Genomic DNA, 18,843 nt, shown 5'->3' with positions numbered 1-18,843 from the left:
ATACACTTAATGAGCTGGTGGGAAACGCTAGTGAACCCTTTGTTTTAAAAACAGGTTTACAAGCTATTGTTTTAAAAACAGGTTTACAAGCTAGAGTATCTGTGATTTACAGGCGGCTCCGGGGCCACCGGCCCTGCTGTGAACGTGCTACCTGTGCAGGAATAAGAGCGACTAGAACCGCAGGGACCAGCCGCAATCAAACATTTCCAGCCTCCTTGGTACAGAGTGATCCTCTTTCTAAAACACTTTGTGTCGCTGTGAAAAAGCTAACCTCTACATCATCACCGCTGATTGATAAGCGGCGGTGACGCCCCGTCTCCCTCACCTACCCCCGGCCCTCCTCCCCGCCTCCTTTCCCCTCCCTCTCTCCCACACACATGCATGAGTCTACAGACCGACAGGCTACGCGACCCCCCTCCCCCATCCATCATTTTCCCATCTCTTACTCACTCTCTTCCCTACAACAAACATGGCCGCGAAATCTGATGGTGCACCCGTTTCTCTACGAAACGAAATCCCACCCGAGTGTCCTCCCAGGTCGGACCCGCGGCCTCCCCAGCGCCGTCCCGCCGAGCAGCGCTACTCCCTCTCGGACTGCTGCTGGACGCTGTGCGCCCTTTTGGTCTTCTTCTCGGACGGGGCCTCAGACCTGTGGCTAGCGGCGGACTACTACCTGAGGAGGAACTACTGGTGCTTTGCACTGACTCTGGTCTTTGTGATAGTCCCGTCCGTGGTAGTGCAAGTGCTGAGTTTCCGATGGTTCGCCTACGATTTCTCGGAAACCGTCGAAAGCGGCACGGCTGCCGCCGCCGTGGTCGCTGCGTCTGGAGCGGAGGAGAGCGACTTCAGCACCAAGGACAGCGGCGAGCGGGGCGCTGGCCGCACTGCCGCGACCGGGGTGCTGCCAGGGCCGGGCACCGGGGGTGGAGCCCGGGGTTGCTGCAGAGCCTTCATGTGGATCTTCCAGGCCACCATTCACATCTTTCAGCTGGCACAGGTCTGGAGGTAGGTCTGAGCACTCATACTGTGAACTGAGAGCACGGGGAAACTACACATTGTACATGTGCCTTTATCTGTGTGTGTGAGTGCATGTGTATGTGTGTGTGTGTGCACGTTTCCTGCAAAGCCCAGCATCACTCCCTATGGCTAAATCCTCAACATTCAGGGAGGACTGTGGCCAAAATGCCAGTCTTTTGTATTGTTTCTCTTCTGGGTTGGAAGTGGAGAATTAATCTCTGCCCACCCACTGCCCCAGCCCCCTAACAAGCTTTTAGGTCAGTCATCTCCTGGGAACAGCTCATCCACAGCAGTCGCCTTATACAGAAAAAAGTAAGAGGGACAGCGACTGCTGAAGAAGATGGACGAGTAGTCATAAATATCACGAGAGTTCCTATTTGCATTGATATGTGTACTCACCTCCCTCTCACTGCTTAGTGTATCAGCTCATGCTAGAGGCTCCCGCTCTCATGTGTGTTAAACCCATATTCTCATATCTCCCCACTGCTTTCCTCAGCTGAGCCCAAACATGTTTAATTACCAGGCATGCTCTGAGACTAAAAACAAACCAGTGTAAGCACTGGCATTACGCTCACATGCATGGTAGTAGGTCTGTAGGTCAGCCACTGAGTCAGGGTGGTGAGGCAGAGCTCGGGCTTGGCATGCTCTGATAGGTTTTGACAGCTTGAACTGTTGCCAGCTCACAGGAGGCATTCAGCCGAACTGTGGTGGGAGGAGGGTTAGACAAAAACGTGATTGCATTCAAAGACAAGTTGTGTTTTGTAGACATCCTGGGATGTTATAGAAAAACATGAAATGATGAAATCAGGTGCAAATCAATTAATGATTTATATGTAGGCCTGTATAATCTCTTGGTCTTTGTGGTTTCTCTCTTCCTGCCTCTTTAGACTGGCCTACGGGTAATATGTATTGATCCCTTATTTCCTCCTGGAGACTTGAATGTGTGTGTGAGTGTGTCCAGGAGCACATTAAAACATTGTGGCAGCACAGAATTACCGGTAATGCCATTAAAGCTGTTGTGGGTGCTCCGTTCATCACCGCTTCTCTCAGACCAGTGTTTCTGCACGTTAAGAGGATTACTGCTGTGCATTTCACCCTTAGCTGTGAGCTCCAGAATGATCTGTCACTGATACACAGTTTGTCAGGTGAACCGGGATCAATTTGGCCCAACACCAGAATTAAATGTCAGCACACACGAGATGTGATATGGGCAGAGCGTGATGAAACTGTGTGTGTGTGTGTGTGTGTGTGTGTGTGTGTGTGTGTGTGTGTGTGTGTGTGTGTCCTCTTATCTGGCGGAGTCTTTGACCCTCATTAATGCACGTATGTTCTATTTTCTCACTGTGTTACATCCCAAGGCACACTGTGTGTAGAGAGGGGACCGGAACAAAAAAGGGTAGCACAAACCCCTGTGCGGTTTAGTGGGCTTGTTGACATAGGACTCTTCTGACCCTTCTCCCTGAGGCAATTACTGAGACATTTATAGCTTCAGTTCTCCATGGCAACCACCAGCCTTTTTCAAACAGTTACTGTAGGTGTAACGACGAAGATAATGACTTCCACAATGCATATTTGCATAGTAAAGTAGATGTCACCTGTCAGCACTTTGTACAGATATACGGTATGTGTGTTAGTTATACAAGGTCATTATAAAACAAGTTGGGACGGGGGTGGTACTATGTCAGCAAAGCTCAGGAGTTCAACAAGGGATTTACAGCAAGCTCTTGTTTCCTCCCCAACCTTCAATCTGAACACTGGATTTAGAGCTTTTATTTGGATTTCTTTTCTGTTCGTGCTGTTCGTGTTTTGCTTTTCTGCAGCCAACTGACTTATTTTATTTGAGGGGAGATTGGAGATGAGCCCTACATTCTCCCCTTCTGATGGCTGTACTAAAATTAAAACCACAGAGCTGCTTAGTTCAGTTTCAAACTAATCTAAATCCCAGCAGAGCAAGAAACCAGCTTTTTGGCAAGAACTACTGACAGATCCCAGAGTATGGGATAATGAGTTATGACTTCTGAGAGTCTGTGTTTGATGTCCAAAAGTTTTTTGAAGTTCTGTTCAGCACTTCTCACTTTTTTCCACTGATGAATGTTTCTGAATCGTGTCTACCTCTGGTACACAGGTACGTCCATGCCTTGTATCTGGGCGTACAGAGCCGCTGGCACAGGGATCCTGAGCGCCGTCACTACTACTGGCGCATGATGTTCGAGAGTGCTGATATCAGCATGCTGCGTCTGCTTGAGTCCTTCCTGAAGAGTGCTCCTCAGCTGGTGCTGCAGCTCAGCATCATGATTCAGGCCAGTCAGGTGCTGCCCCTTCAGGGTGAGTGCCCCGGAATGACCAATCACCACAGCCACCACTGACATGTCAAAAATAAATCATGACATTAGCCTATAATGTGTCTGCATCCCATGGTGTGCTTGGTGAGTCACCTTTGCTCGCCTCAATCAAGCCCCCGCTGAACAGAGAAGTGTTCTTGCTGTGCTAAATGGTAATACAGTTACCCCAGAGCCATTTCTGTCCTAATGTCTCTTTCCCAATCTCTCCCTTCCCACCTCTCCTTCACTGTCCCCCCAGGGCTTTCAGCTTCTGCCTCACTGATATCCCTCGCCTGGATGATCTCCTCCTATCAGAAGGTCCTGAGAGACTCCCGAGATGATAAGCTCCCCATGACCTACAAGGCCGTCATAGTTCAGATTCTGTGGCACTTGTTCACCATCGGAGCGCGCACTCTGGCCTTTGCCCTGTTTGCCTCCGTGTTTCAGCTTTACTTTGGCATCTTTATCGTGGCCCACTGGTGCATCATGACGTTTTGGATAATTCAAGGTGAAACGGACTTCTGCATGTCCAAATGGGAGGAGATTATCTATAACATGATGGTGGGCATTGTGTATGTTTTCTGCTGGTTCAGTGTAAGAGAGGGCCGCACTCGCTGCAGGATGCTCATCTACAGTCTGACTGTGTTCGCTGAGAATGTGGCTCTCACCACTGCCTGGTACCTGTATCGCGGCCCTCGTACCTCAGACTTCTATGCTCTCATCATGGTGTGTGTGGTGGCCAGCAGCTACGCTCTGGGCACCTTCTTCATGTTTGTGTACTACTGTCTCCTGCACCCTGATGGTCCAGCCTCAGGGTGGGGCTTTGTAGTGGAGAAGGAGGTGCCTGTCGAGTCGCTGGCCTCACCAGCTTCCAGCCTTCCTCCAGACCTGGTGAGCAGTCCCCCCAGGACCCTTCAGAGAACTAAAGGGTCAGACAGAGAGGGGTCTGGGGTGGATGGAGATGTGTTTCAGGTGCGACCTCGGGGAGCTCAGACCCCAGTGCCTCACCTCAGACCCAGGACAGAGGGGCCCGTGATCCGAATAGACCTGCCCAGGAAGAGGTACCCCGCTTGGGACGCTCACTTCATCGACCGCCGACTGCGTAAAACCATCCTGGTGCTAGAAAGTGCTGCCCCGGTCACACCAAGGATTCAGTATCGCTGTCTGGGCACACCCAAAGAAGTGATGGAGTACGAGACCACCGTGTGATGTGCTGAAGGTGCTGTGACTCAGCTCACTGCTGTGTGGACGTCCTGCCTTAGATAGGCAGGCCACCTTAGGCAGGTGGATGACTCTCACTGAGCAGGGTGTTTCAGCTCCACGCCTGCTTGACTGCTCTCTGTGTTGACAGGGAGTGGAGACAAGCAGACAAAGAAAGGGATGGACTGTGGTGTCTTTACTTTTTACAAAGGCAAAATCCTGTGATGTTGTCTAACAATGGTGAATATTTTGGTTTCTGTATAATTTCTCAGGTGAGGGTGTGGTGCAGGAAGTGTCAGCAGCAAAGCTCGCTGTGCAGTGAAATTAGAGGAGAGCAGAGGCAGGTGGAGAAGTGAAGCTGTACAATTATCAATCAGAGGCACGAAGTCCTCCTCAGTGAAGGTGCCTCAGCATGTCCTCTCAAGGCGGCCGACAACAGAGACAAGTCTTCAACATGTATGATTATTTATGGCAGCTAGTGAGCGAGTAGGGGGCACGTTTAAAGCTGGTAAACCCATAGCTTAAACACTGTCTTCAATAAACACAACACAGGTAACGGTGATTAGAATTTCCATAGCTATTCACTCATGTTGAAGAAATGTCTGAAAATGCTGCTTCAAATCTGAAGGGCATTTCAAAAGCAACATTTGAGTTGGATATAAACATATGGTTGTGACATGGCTTAAAGCATTTTCATACTGTGGAATTTACAACTGATTTTTCCTGTGGTACTGTAATTGTTTTTTCAAGGTAAGTTAGAGCAAAAAAAGAGAGATTTGTATATGTTTACGAGCAATCTTTTGCTTTTGGGACATGCCGTCATTATTCTTCTAATAAGATCCACCTTCGTCCAGAATGTGTGTGCTGAACAATAGCTACGTTATGATTTCTGTTGCGTTTGCAGGATATATTCTACTAATAGGATTCTCTATAGTTGTATTTTCATACTGCACCCATCTTACACAGCAAAGGCAACAACACATACATTCATTTCCGTGTAAATCAAAGTTACAGGACAGCATTGTCAGTAGTTGTACTGTATCCATACTTTGTTGTCTGAGAAATGTAAAAAAAAAAAAAAAATAGCTGCAGACCTCGGACTCCTAACAGAATAACTGAAATATTATTGATGGTACAGGCATGTGGTACATTTAGTAACACTTTATTTTACATATCTGAAATATTCCTCTTCCTAAAAAATAAGATATTTAGTACAATTTTTAGGAAAAATATAAAAATGTTTGACCTCTGTGTAGTTAGATGTATTAGATTTAAATGCAGCTGTGGATTTCCAAAGGAATTTCTGTGAAAAACGGATCCACTTACACCCCAAAAAGTGGCAATTCATGATTGATTATTATAAACGAATCATCAAATATGTCGAATTGCACATTTTTTTCATGTTCAGCTGACCTGCTATACCCTGACAGAGTCTAGTTTATAATAATATAGAAATTGAACTTAAATGGACTAAAGTCACTTAAAATGATTAATTCATTTTATATTTTATAAAACACTTTAGTAATTTTTCAAGCAAAACAATGTAAAGAAATGCCAATTATTTGCAGAATAGGGGACTTTTGATTACACAAAACAAGGCAATTGAGGATGTCACATTCACCTTAGCAAAAATTTTTCACTTTTGTTTTTATACACATAAGGACCAAACAAGTGATAGAAAATTATGGTTAGTTGCAGGAACTGATTGATAGGTTACGCATTGTCTGTAATCATCAATAATTAGTTCCAAATTTCCAGGAAACTTACTATGAGAAAAAATAGGAGTTTATGGATGTGTAATATAAAGTGTTAACATGCTTTGTTTCGTCAGGGTTGTTTTTCTAGAGAATGGGAACCTGCGTTTGTGGGGCTGAGTGTGTCAGCTCACATACCAGCATGTGTATGGGTGGAGGGGTGAGAGTCTTGCCATGTGCATTTAAGTTTATTTGAAACTGTGTCACTGAAAAATGACAGTTTTGTTGTAAACACTGTTCATTCAGCCTGTTTATCCAGATGACAATGAAAAAAAAAACTGCCCATAGAGCACCTTTACCACCCTTACTGCAGAAACAAAGCCAGAGAGGCTGCAATTATGGTGCTAACTGTCTGAGTCCAACGTGTAACCATCACAAGGTGCACCATACGATGAGCTTGTTGTGGCAGGAGTTAGACGGGGCTGTACCTCAAACCCAAACAAAAAGCTAGAATCAAAAAGCCTTAAACTGATTAAACTGGTGATGCCAGACTGTTGCTGTTCAGAGCAAGAAAAAAAGATTACCAGGAAGGTAAAGACAATTTCATTATGTTGTTGTTGCTACAATAAAGAACAATGTGTTAACCTGACTATTCCTGGTAGTATCTATTTACACAGAGAAACGGGACATAAGGTAACTTGATAGATAGATAGATAGATAGATAGATAGATAGATAGATAGATAGATAGATACTTCTGAGGAGGCAGAGTGACAGATTGTCTGTGGTTGAGTGGATTAACAACACCACTACTGTGTATTCACAGATGTCAGTGACCTGCCAACAGAAAATGTGCTTGTCAGCATACTCTTATTGTAATTCTTAACTGTGAAGAAAAGAAAGACCAGGATTTCCATGTCTGTTTTATCGATCACTCCAACTCAGGAGATGGAAAAGCTTTCACACTTCATTTCTGTCTCAAAGAAACACATTCACTCATGTCTCATGAGTACAAATCAGTGAGGTGTGGATCCAAAATGAAAATCCTGTGCAAACTAAAATCTTATTCCTGTAGTAAAATGAGAGAGCAAGCAACAGTTTGTCATTCCCCTTGCTCACAAATGCAGAATCGATAGCTGGTGACATTTATTGTTTAATAAATGACTACCATAATCAATAGACAATATAGAGAGCAACTTTGATTACGCATTATGCATTAAACAGCCTTTATTAAAGTGATGAAATACAAAAAAGACAATGGTGAATACAAAACATAGTAACATGCATAGTTTATGAATGATGCAAATAACATCAAATGTCAGATGCAGATAAAACACACTTTTAGTTCCAGGGTCTTAGAGTCAATTACCCATAGTAGAGCCCTTAGTTCCATTAATGTTACTGCCCTTATGGCTGTACCCCTCCATGTTATCTATTTCATTATTTGGATCACCAGCCGCTGTGACTTATATAAGAACTTCTATTTGGAGTCCATATGGACTGAAGAAAACAAAGACATTAATATGCATATATGTGAGAACAGACACAGGTGATAAAATAATACAAGGTAATACTGCTCGTTATTATAGCAATAAAAAAGTCACTTGTTTAGTTTTGTTGATTTCAATTTGGAAAATAAAAAATCTGTGCCAAGTGGCCTAATTGTCTCTTATAATATATCAATACATTAATTGTAGACATCACAATTCACTGTTTAACTGATTATTGGATATTTCCTTTGTTTCTGGCGCACCGCCCACTATTTCCGTTCACCCAATCATCTACGAGCGCCTATATTTTTTTGCATGATATGTCTCTTATCCAATCATCTAAAGGTATTTACATGGTTTCGTCGGCATAATCGTCATCACAGCCAATCATCATAGACGTGGGCGGGGCTAATACGGTGGCACCGATCATTCGTTACCTTTGCGTTCGACTGCCACGGTTCAAACTAGAATGGCGACCGCTGTGTGCGGTCTGCAGTCCACCGGCACCAGCAGCAAACCACCTAAGGCGCACCGGAGGAAGGTGAGGGACTCCAGGCGTAGGCAGGCGGCTCTGTTGTTCCTCAACAATATCTCACTCGACGGGCGGCCTCAGTGTCAGCTTAATGATGGAAATACGGACCAGAAAGCCGCCGAGGAGCAGCGACTCAGGGACAGAGACGGCGGCGTCGCGGTGGTGGCCCCGCCAGCGGGAAGTCAAGGAGCAGTCGCCCAGGTGACCGAACCCACCGCAACCAGTACCGGCTCGTCCTCCAGCTTTCCAGGGGTGATCAGTCCTACCCGACCTTCTCTGGTAATGTCTCCAGGACCTGTCGGGACAAGTGCTGTTGGTGCCAACGAGGTATTTTTCGAGGGTGGAAGTGTGGCCGTGACGCTAAACCCGGACACCCCTGTGTCCCCTGTGCCCGCCGGTCACCAGCCCTGCTTCCGTGTCAGGTCAACGCCGGCCGCAATGAACGCGGTTCCAGCCGGTAATAACCTGGATTCACGGCAGAGGTGAGTATTTAGTGGTCAGTATCTCACCATGGGCCTTCTGACTTCCGCAGTTATGATCCGAGCAATTCACTTTCATTCTCATGTGCTCGTGTGTACGCCGTGTGGACATCACAGGATACTTTACACATTGACTGTGGGTTTACAGCAAGCGTGTTTCTGTTTCTCTCTTAAGTTGAGCGCTGCTCTTTGTGTCTGTTAGTTTATCTAGTCCACTTCTTAATCCCAGTTTATGCCTCTCATGTAATGTAATCTTACATTTGAGTCACAGAAATGAACATCTGGATGGAAATCACTTAAAATTGAGTTTAATTTAATTTAAAAGCTTTAGTATGAGTTGTCAGATTCATGACATGAGGCACTGTTGGGAGAAAACAGCTAATCAGTCTTACTCATCGTGTATGAGAAGGGTTGGGTTTGACCCTCTGCTTTGGCCTTACCTTCAAACCTGTGATATAACCCTCCATCTCAGAGCCTTATCCTATGAACAGCCTCTGTTTGGTGTATGTTATGTCAGTGTTGACTAAGTCCTTCTTGCTTTCTGCTCAGGTCGAGGAATGTCTCTGGTTCTCCTGGACCCAAGGTGCCAAAGAAAGTCCACTTCATCAAAAGTATGAAGCAATATGATACCAGAGGATGCAGGTGAATGTCCAAAAGGCATTTATGTACACTAACGTTACTGCTTTTACATACAAAGTTATACAGTAGAGTCATATGTGAATAAATCCGACGTTCCAGTTGGAGAAATGTTTTTAAAAAAAAACCAAAAAAAAAAAACAGCAGTTTTTTTTGGACACTGAAAAAGACTATCAGTGTTACAGTCCTCCCACTAGTTTTGTAATAAGCGCCTTAACACAGAGTCTAAGTTTGGTCTGCAGAGCAGTAACAGTGGTACAGCTGTTGAGTGGTGGTTGCTACAGTGAATTTAATCACCCTTGGAAGCTTAGCAAAAGCCAAAAGAAGTGCAGTAGGGAAACGTAACACTGTACTGGGCCAACAGCGAGGTAACCCCAATCCAGTATGGGACTGAAATATCACAGTGTTGGCTGTTTAACCCAGTTGACTGGTGTTGGAAAACAAACCTGGTAATGTGTTTGTTGGGATTTTATTTAATGAAAAATACACTGCCTTTGACACTGACTTTTTTATTCCTACTAATCATGGGTGTCTTGTTCCCATTTTTTTATTTTCTTTCTTTACCAACTGTCTAAGATGACCTCATATTCACATCCATCTACATGCTAATGTCTCCTGCGTTTTCTGCTAGTGTGCAAAACATGGATGTAGCAATCCTAAACTGCCCTACAGGTCTGTCAGGTCTTTCTTTTGTGGTTTGTAGCAGTCATGTGTTGCAGGTTTAAAGAAACGTTGTCTAGGTTCTGTAGTTTGGATAATAACAACCCGTAGATTGACTGTGTTGTTCCCCAGTGAGAGATTTGATATGTCTTCCTCAAGGTCTGACCTGCATGTTTACTGTTGATTGCATGTTATTGGTTGGTGTTTGTTGTTTTTTTTTTTTTTGTTTTTTTTTAGTCCCCAAATTCAAAGTTGTCTTCGCTGGTGCTGGTGTCAATGAGTAGACTGAACAAGTGGTTTGTCCACATTTTTGTCAGACCTATAGAGTTCCGCTGAAAACTGCATTGTGTCTGTTAGTTTATCTAGTGCACTTCTTAGTCCCAGTTTATGTCTCTCATGTAATGTAATCTTACATTTGAGTCACAGAAGTGAACATCTGATTTGTGTAAAAATATTAGACAGTCTTTGATAAAAAAGTGTATAATATCACCTACCACTGTTTTGAAACCTCAAATACTCTTACACCTCTTTGGATGATGAAAATATTCTCTCTACTGGAGATCTGCAATGATAGGATTTCTAATCAGTTAGTTGAGCTACAAAAAATAAACAACCATTCAGTAGTAAAGGGGTTAAGTCATTTAACAAGCTACAATGACCAAATGCTTATTGGGTTACTTTCTCTAATGTGGCTATAATGTTTGTTTCAATATTACCTGATGTTTTAGGGGGAAAAGGAAAATTTGTTTATTGAGAAAATAAGCAGTAGCTCAATTGAAAAGCTTCACTGATTGCAGCTTTAAAGATAAGCATCTAATTTCTCATCTAATAAATAAGATGAAAGTGAAAACTTGTCTAACAAAACTTACTGTTTTATGAAGATATTTCCAGAAGCTTCAAATTCTCCATTTCCAAGATAAAATTATCTCCAAATACAGGTAGCCAAAAGACAGATATGACCTTTTTTTTTTTTTTTTTTTTAAACATACACAAAACATTATTTTATTTTGCATAATAATATATTGGAGAGGAAATAATCAGATGGCTAAAAAGAAAGATATTTGTAATACCTTCAGAGCATTTAGTGTTGTGAAGATACTGTTTCTGACATAAATGTCAGAATGTCGGAACTTCAGAAATCTCAGCATCTATTCCAGGAAAATAATCAGTTATTGTCAATGAAGTGAAAAAAATAAGGATTGGATATAACCAGTCAATTTTGGCACTTTTGCTAAAAACCCATCTGAACAATGAATTAATTCTGACAATATTTGCTGGCTGATTTTCTGCTGATGGACTCATCCATTGGCCCTGCTGATCTTAGGTGACAATAAATAAATAAATAAAGGTGACACATGAGAGGCCCAGACTGGGGCTCATCCTACTCTCAGATTGCTCTCCTCTGGCTTCACGGTTCACATTGTTGTTGATAGCTATTTAGCGTTGGTAGTGATCAGCATAGGAGGGACTGTAAGTGATCCCAGCAGTGATGACTGTAGTGTGGCTGATGAGTAGCAGTGACTGTCATTGCTTGTAGACTGACACACCATCTGTTTTGTCTGCCTGTACTTCCTGTGTCCTGCAGGATCATGCTGATTTGTGCCAAGCGGTCGCTATATGCTGCTTTTTCAGTGCTGCCCTATGGAGAGAGCGCTCACCTCAGGTACAAAGAAAGCATCATCCCAAGCAGAGAACACCCACCCCTTGCTTTTATGTTGTGATCATCCTCCTGTGTGATCCATACAATTCTAAAGAAAGAGCAGTGTGTTTGTGTGTACCAGGTGGTATAATGACTGAAACATGATTCTTTCTGAATAGTGATCTTAAGCTGGACACTCAGAGGCAGAGGCTGTCCTCAGTGGTCACTGCTGACCTGCTTCCTTCCCTGGAAGGTGTGGAGCTGGGCGCCTATGGCAAGGTACAAGTCTATCAGATCTGCAGTGATAACAAATAAAAATACTCAGATAAATGTGCTTGATTTGAAGGTTTTTGCTTTTGCATTGTCCCCTCTTCAGACAGTGTCATACGCTCAGTTCCTTTATCCGACCAATGCCTTGGTGAGGCAGAAGAGCGGTGGCGTGCTGGAGAACTGCACAGCTCAGACCCCTCAGTCGCGTCTCCGTGGCAATGGGCAGAGGAGTTTCCCCTCTGCTCGTCTCAACAACAATGTGGCACAGGACCCATGTATGGTTTCAGTTACAGACACACACCTGCTTCTTTGCTCTTTAACTGGCATTTGATGTGACTACACCCTGTTTATTTTGTGTGTTTTACAGATATAGAGGAGGTGGCAGAATATGACCCTAACCTGCTCAGTGACCCTCAGTGGCCCTGTGGGAGACACAAGAGAGTTCTGATATTTGCCTCATACGTGGTGAGAATCTATTTTCATTCAGTGCATTTATACACACTCAGGTAACAGGGTCACGCTAAGCTTTCTACAGTAAGCTGCTTTTTTAAACACCATCTAAACCGTATTTTTATAATGAGATTATAGTAACCTCATTTTTTTGAGAGGTGATACTTTGATACTATGTTTCATCAGTCATGCCATGAATGTTTTTTTTTTTATTTGTATACAATGAGCAGTAAACAGAAAAAAACATTTTTTTTGTGTGACCACTTTGTTTTTAAAATGACACCATTTCTTCATTTCTTGGGGAAGCTGTCACAGTTATTCTGTGGGTTTGGCTTTCTCAGTGTCTTCTGTCTCTTCGTCACGTCTCCGTGTGATCCCTCACTGACTCCATGATAGCAGCCACACCATCTGTTGCTAGACCTCATGTTCTTTATGATTGGTTGGATGTGTTGGGTTGTTGGGTTGCAAAATGACTTTGGGGCCATCATATACCTCTGTGATGGTTTTGTATGCTGGATGAGAAGAAATGGCTGTCCAGTAGCCATTTGTAATTCCTGCTTTGTGAGCATTTTACCAGGTGGTAGTAACAGAGCTACGTTCAATAGTACCAGTTTGATATGACATGTAAAATATAAACACTGTTCAGAATACAGGGAAAAAAAACAAACAAAAAAAAACATTGCAGAGCCATTCAACTGTCAAGCATACACACTGGATTGATTTGAATAATTTTAATGTTCTTATGTGCAAATGTATTATCTAGGAAAGTACCAAAATCAGAGTGGGACTCTGGATCAAATTACTCAATATTAAATAACTCAGACCAGGTGAAGAACTTTAATCAGGACATCTCTAGAAACTAATGACTAATGGGCTTTTTGCAAGTATGTATGCATGACACAGATGGAAAAGAAAATGCATGTAGTAGAGCATATTTACATATGTAGTGTCTATGAAAGCACTGAAGTCAGTTTCTGCAGGAAGGGCTATTTAAAGTATTAGGTCTTACATTAAACTGCTGAAGGCAATGATGCTTATTTGAAAATGTTTTTGTACCTGCTTGTGAGCTGTAAGGAGATGTTACAAACCCTTGAACTACAATTGGGATTGTGTTGTCAGTGGATATCACTGCAGGAGGCTTTTTTACAATGGACAGTGTTCAAAACCTAAATGAATTAGGGGAAAAATGTGATCACTGAACCGTTGCATGTATACATGTATATGTATACATATATACAGTGGGTACGGAAAGTATTCAGACCCCTTTAAATTTTTCACCCTTTGTGTCATTGCAGCCATTTGCCAAAATCAAAAAAGTTCATTTTATTTCTCATTAATGTACACTCAGCACCCCATCTTGACAGAAAAAAACAGAAATGTAGAAATTTTTGCAAATTTATTAAAAAAGAAAAACTGAAATATCACATGGTCATAAGTATTCAGACCCTGTGCTCAGTATTGAGTAGAAGCACCCTTTTGAGCTAGTACAGCCATGAGTCTTCTTGGGAATGATGCAACAACTTTTTCACACCTGGATTTGGGGATCCTCTGCCATTCTTCCTTGCAGATCCTCTCCAGTTCTGTCAGGTTGGATGGTGAACGTTGGTGGACAGCCATTTTCAGGTCTCTCTAGAGATGCTCAATTGGGTTTAGGTCAGGGCTCTGGCTGGGCCAGTCAAGAACGGTCACAGAGTTGTTCCGAAGCCACTCCTTTGTTATTTTAGCTGTGTGCTTAGGGTCATTGTCCTGTTGAAAGGTGAACCTTCGGCCCAGTCTGAGGTCCTGAGCACTCTGGAAGAGGTTTTCTTCCAGGATATCTCTGTACTTGGCCACATTCATCTTTCCTTCAATTGCAACCAGTCGTCCTGTCCCTGCAGCTGAAAAACACCCCCACAACATGATGCTCCCACCACCATGTTTCACTGTAGGGATTGTATTGGACAGGGGATGAGCAGTGCCTGGTTTTCTCCACACATACCGCTTAGAATTAACGCCAAAAAGTTCAATCTTGGTCTCATCAGACCAGAGAATCTTATTTCTCATAGTCTGGGAGTCCTTCATGTGGTTTTTGGCAAACTCTATGCCAGCTTTCATGTGTCTTGCACTGAGGAGAGGCTTCCGTCGGGCCCCTCTGCTATAAAGCCCCGACTGGTGGAGGGCTGCAGTGATAGTTGACTTTGTGGAACTTTCTCCCATCTCCCTACTGCATCTCTGGAGCTCAGCCACAGTGATCTTTGGGTTCTTCTTTACCTCTCTCATCAAGGCTCTTCTCCCACGATTACTCAGTTTGCTGGACGGCCAGGTCTAGGAAGAGTTCTGGTCGTCCCAAACCTTTTCCATTTGAGGATTATGGAGGCCACTGTGCTCTTAGGAACCTTGAGTGCTGCAGACATTCTTTTGTAACCTTGGCCAGATCTGTGCCTTGCCACAATTCTGTCTCTGAGCTCCTTGAGCAGTTCCTTCGACCTCACGATTCTCATTTGCTCTGACATGCACTGTGAGCTGTAACGTCTTATATAGACGGGTCTGTGTGTGCCTTTCCTAATCAAGTCCAATCAGTTTAATTAAACACAGCTGGACTCCAATGAAGGAGCAGAACCATCTCAAGGAGGATCAGAAGAAATGGACAGCATGTGAGTTAAATATGTGTCACTGCAAAGGGTCTGAATACTTATGACCATGTGATATTTCAGTTTTTCTTTTTTAATAAATTTGCAAAAATTTCTACATTTCAGTTTTTTTCTGTCAAGATGGGGTGCTGAGTGTACATTAATGAGAAATAAAATGAACTTTTTTGATTTTGGCAAATGGCTGCAATGACACAAAGAGTGAAAAATTTAAAGGGGTCTGAATACTTTCCGTACCCACTGTATGTGTTTACAGTAAACAGGTTACTACTGCAAATGTAAATATGTTCTTGTAATGCCTGCATGTTTTATGTGGGCTATCCTTATTTGTATGTGAAATCAGGGTCAAGGGTGTTTAATTTGACTTGTATATTGTTCTAAGATTTGCCTGTAAAATTAAGCAATTCAGCACTTCTAAACTAACCTGCAGCCAAGCTAGAAAGTCAAATACATCCATTATGTCCAGTCAAATGATCATATTGCTGCTCAGTAGACCACCTCACAAGACTGTGACCTTTAACCCATATCACAGGGACTAATCTATAGCACAAGTATGAGTGAAAAGCTGTGCTGTGCTGTATTTCTTGCTGACGTGACGCACTTTGCTGACATGCTAGTTTGTCTTTTTCATCTCTGCAGACAACTGTTATTGAGTATGTGAAACCATCTGACCTGAAGAAGGACATGAATGAGACTTTCAAGGATAAGTTTCCTCACATTAAGTTGACACTGAGCAAGATAAGAAGGTTTGTACCTCCTCACAGGCCCTTGTCATTTTTAAATTGGGTGCATCAGAAAGTAATATCAGGATCAGTAAACATGATTTCTCCCTTCCTTTCTCTTAGCCTAAAGAGGGAGATAAGGGCTGTGAGCGAGGAGTGTGGACTCCAGCCGGTCACCATATCAATGGCTTTTGTTTATTTTGAGAAGCTGGTGCTGCAGGGTCGCCTCAACAAGCAGAACAGGAAGTTGGTTGCAGCAGCATGTGTGCTGCTGGCTGCAAAAGTCAGCAGTGATCTGCGGAAGCCAGAAGTCAAACAGCTCATTGATGTAAGATTTCCACACATACACAGGTCTCTTTGTTAAAGAAGGTAGAAACATAAAAGAAATTAGGACAGGAACACTTGTAGCCTGTCACCCTCTTTGTTTCTAAAATGAGAAGGGTAGACAAAGAGGAAAATCAAGATCAATGTTTATAAAATATTCACCTTCCAACACCCCATGTTCTTCAGGATTATAAACAGGAGACAGGTTTTTACAATGTTATGTAAGTAAATAAACTGTGCAGGTAAAAGTTCCATCACTTAAACTGGTTCATGTTGACAGTTAAAAGCTAAATTTGAGCAGAAAAGCTGGTTTACTCACAATTTATCACAAGTTACTGACAACATAGCTTCTCTATGTGCTTATGTGAAAGAAATGCAAATGCAGTTATGAGTTCCTCATTAAAACTACAGGTCCCAGAACTCTGGAGCAAACTCTTGTTGAGCAGAAGAAAAGTAAACTGTATATGTGATATGTATTTACAGTGCTGTCCAGCTGAAGTTTAACTTTTCTGCTGCAGCATGCATACATGTTCATTAGGTATCTGGTGTTCTTTATTGAAGAAAAAAAAAAATCAGAAACCAAAACGGTAGTGTTTATGGGAGTGCTCAACAAATCCAAGTAGCAATAAGTGTGTTAATCCTCTCTTAAATAAATACATATATCTATGCTTCATATTCATTTAGCTGCAGTGGACTGTAGTTAAAGAAAAATATTCATTTGCATCACTCTGCCTATTCCATCCATATGATGCATGAAGGGAAATACCAGTGAAATACCAGGAAACAGAATTTTGGTTTTAATATTTTAATGTGTGCAATCAGCTAAATCTTTTTCAGATTTTTAGATTCTGAACAGGCATAACATGTATTCCGCCTAAACCTTTCCTCTGTTTTTCTCCCTTTGGATGAACAGAAACTGGAAGAGCGTTTCCGTGTAAACAGGCGAGAGCTGATTACTCTGGAGTTCCCAGTGCTGGTTGCCTTGGAGATGGGGCTGTACCTCCCTGAGAGCAAGGTCATGCCACACTACCGTAGATTGGTGCAGCAGGGTTAGACCGGAAACGGCAACGTCTGACACACTGCTGGTTTCAATAATAACACTAGTGCGTGTGTGTGTGTGCGCGCGTGTGTGTGTGCGCGTGTGTGTGTGCGCGTGTGTGTGTGCGCGCGTGTGTGTGCGCGCGTGTGTGTGCGCGCGTGCGTGTGTGTGCGTGCGTGCATGCGTGTGTGTGCGGTAAGGTAGTGTGGACTTTGAGTCAGATCTGTGTGTGTGTGCATGCGGGTGGTGGATTGACCAGTATATAAGCTGTTGTTTGAAACAAATAATTCTGATACTTAATAACTTATTTCCCATCAGTTGTGACCAGAGTCTGTCGCTGTATTTGAAGAATAACTTGTTTACATCTGGTGGCCAATATTTTAGATTTGGCATGTGTGTCTATCTGAATGTGTTTTTGTATGTGCACCATTGATCCAATCATGACCTCTATGTTAGAGATGTTCAATGAGCACGTTAATTGTGCTTTTATTTTGGTTTCTTGTGACCCATTTTCTTGGTACTTCATAGTATTCTTCACCTGTATTTAAATGAACTGTACATTGTGATGGTTGTGGAAAACTCTTCACTGGCACCTTTCTTGTTACTATACCGTCTGTATAGCATTTATTACAAAGTTGATTTTGTAAAAGCCTTTTAATCCCACTGTGACACTGAAACAGTTTAGCCATTAGGCTGAAACATAAAACTATATATTGCAAGCGGAATATGGTTTTAGAGAAAAAAGCGGCCTTTAATTTGTTTGTGTTGTATGCCCAACAATAATTCATGTGGCATTTCTGTGGTCAAACTTCGATGTTTAAAAAACTGCTCATATACTGGATACTCTGTGGTGTCACATGTAAGGAAGCAAATTACAGACGCATCTTATTTATTGGAAATGTGTTTTTTTTTTTTTGTGTGTGTGTGTGTTTCATGTCATTTCCCAGGGAAATTTTTTTTGTAAAATGCACTGGAATTTTATTCCTCAATAGTCCAGATAGTTATATTTTTCAGTTCTCAGGAATTTTGCTTTCTTTGAATGGCTCATAAAATTAACCCAAAGAGAAATTTAAAATTGTGATCACTGAAATCACCTGTGCTCCATTGTAAGTCAGTGGAAAGTAGTAATGATTGTAGTGTTTTAACAGAATAGGGAATCAAACTGTTGTGACTCATTTGTACATGAATAGCTTTAGTTTCTACAAGTAACCAGACGGTATCAACCTAACTGCAGTACTTAATGTGTAATAAGTCTTCAGATTTTTGTGCCATTACATGTAAAAGTATGGAAAAGTGCCTGCAAGACAGTGGCAGTGAAATGGTTAACCATAAGTGATATTTAGAGTTGACATTTCTTCTTTTGCTGCTGTACAGATGTTTAAATGTTGACGTTCTTGTCTGGGAAAGATAATCAGAGTTCTTACAGTCTTAGATGGTGATTCAGTTTTCTGTGCATGTCCGCAGTGGTGGTAATCTATTACACATCCATACAGATGTGTAACTACAGAAAATGTGTTGTCAAATTGGTAAATGTTTGTTTTCATATTGTAAAATGAATGTTTTTTTTTAAATATATTTTCAGACACTGAAAAGTCTGTTGTTTTTCCTCTCCCAAGTCAACCAATCAATAATTTAGTGTTTGCAGGAGTCTCCATCTCTTCTGGGTGCAGTGGGTAAGACATAGCTATAGCAAGAGATTTTACTGTTCTAAAAGCAGTGAGACTGCAAACAAGGCCAGAAAATAA

General features: G+C 42.5%; 2 protein-coding genes across 2 annotated transcripts; both read left to right on the top strand.

Annotated features, from left to right (window-relative positions):
• Nucleotides 1-469: 469 nt before the first annotated feature.
• xkr7a (XK related 7a) lies at nt 470-4,547 on the top strand. The gene is made up of 3 exons (XM_026331891.1): nt 470-1,005; nt 3,143-3,342; nt 3,598-4,547. Exons 1-3 carry the CDS (start codon nt 470-472, stop codon nt 4,545-4,547), a joined length of 1,686 nt encoding a protein of 561 aa, XP_026187676.1.
• A 3,616-nt stretch (nt 4,548-8,163) lies between these two features.
• Nucleotides 8,164-18,690, top strand: cables2a (Cdk5 and Abl enzyme substrate 2a). Its single transcript, XM_026332978.2, has 9 exons — nt 8,164-8,734; nt 9,281-9,373; nt 11,613-11,690; nt 11,846-11,945; nt 12,043-12,211; nt 12,304-12,401; nt 15,653-15,759; nt 15,859-16,063; nt 16,973-18,690. Exons 1-9 carry the CDS (start codon nt 8,190-8,192, stop codon nt 17,111-17,113), a joined length of 1,536 nt encoding a protein of 511 aa, XP_026188763.1. The 5' UTR covers nt 8,164-8,189; the 3' UTR covers nt 17,114-18,690.
• The last annotated feature ends 153 nt before the right edge of the window (nt 18,691-18,843 follow it).

Source organism: Mastacembelus armatus, chromosome 7 (genome assembly GCF_900324485.2).
Source record: "Mastacembelus armatus chromosome 7, fMasArm1.2, whole genome shotgun sequence".
Lineage (NCBI taxonomy): Eukaryota > Metazoa > Chordata > Actinopteri > Synbranchiformes > Mastacembelidae > Mastacembelus > Mastacembelus armatus.
Note: the sequence above shows the minus strand (reverse complement) of the source record. Positions and strands in the feature narration are given on the sequence as shown.

Coding starts and splice junctions, on each gene's coding strand:
- cables2a (XM_026332978.2), top strand. CDS start 8,190: ATGGCGACCGCTGTGTGCGGTCTGCAGTCCACCGGCACCAGCAGCAAA. Junction 12,212..12,303: donor CAATGTGGCACAGGACCCAT/GTATGGTTTCAG, acceptor TGTGTTTTACAG/ATATAGAGGAGGTGGCAGAA. Junction 15,760..15,858: donor ACACTGAGCAAGATAAGAAG/GTTTGTACCTCC, acceptor CCTTTCTCTTAG/CCTAAAGAGGGAGATAAGGG.
- xkr7a (XM_026331891.1), top strand. CDS start 470: ATGGCCGCGAAATCTGATGGTGCACCCGTTTCTCTACGAAACGAAATC. Junction 1,006..3,142: donor CAGCTGGCACAGGTCTGGAG/GTAGGTCTGAGC, acceptor TCTGGTACACAG/GTACGTCCATGCCTTGTATC. Junction 3,343..3,597: donor TCAGGTGCTGCCCCTTCAGG/GTGAGTGCCCCG, acceptor CTGTCCCCCCAG/GGCTTTCAGCTTCTGCCTCA.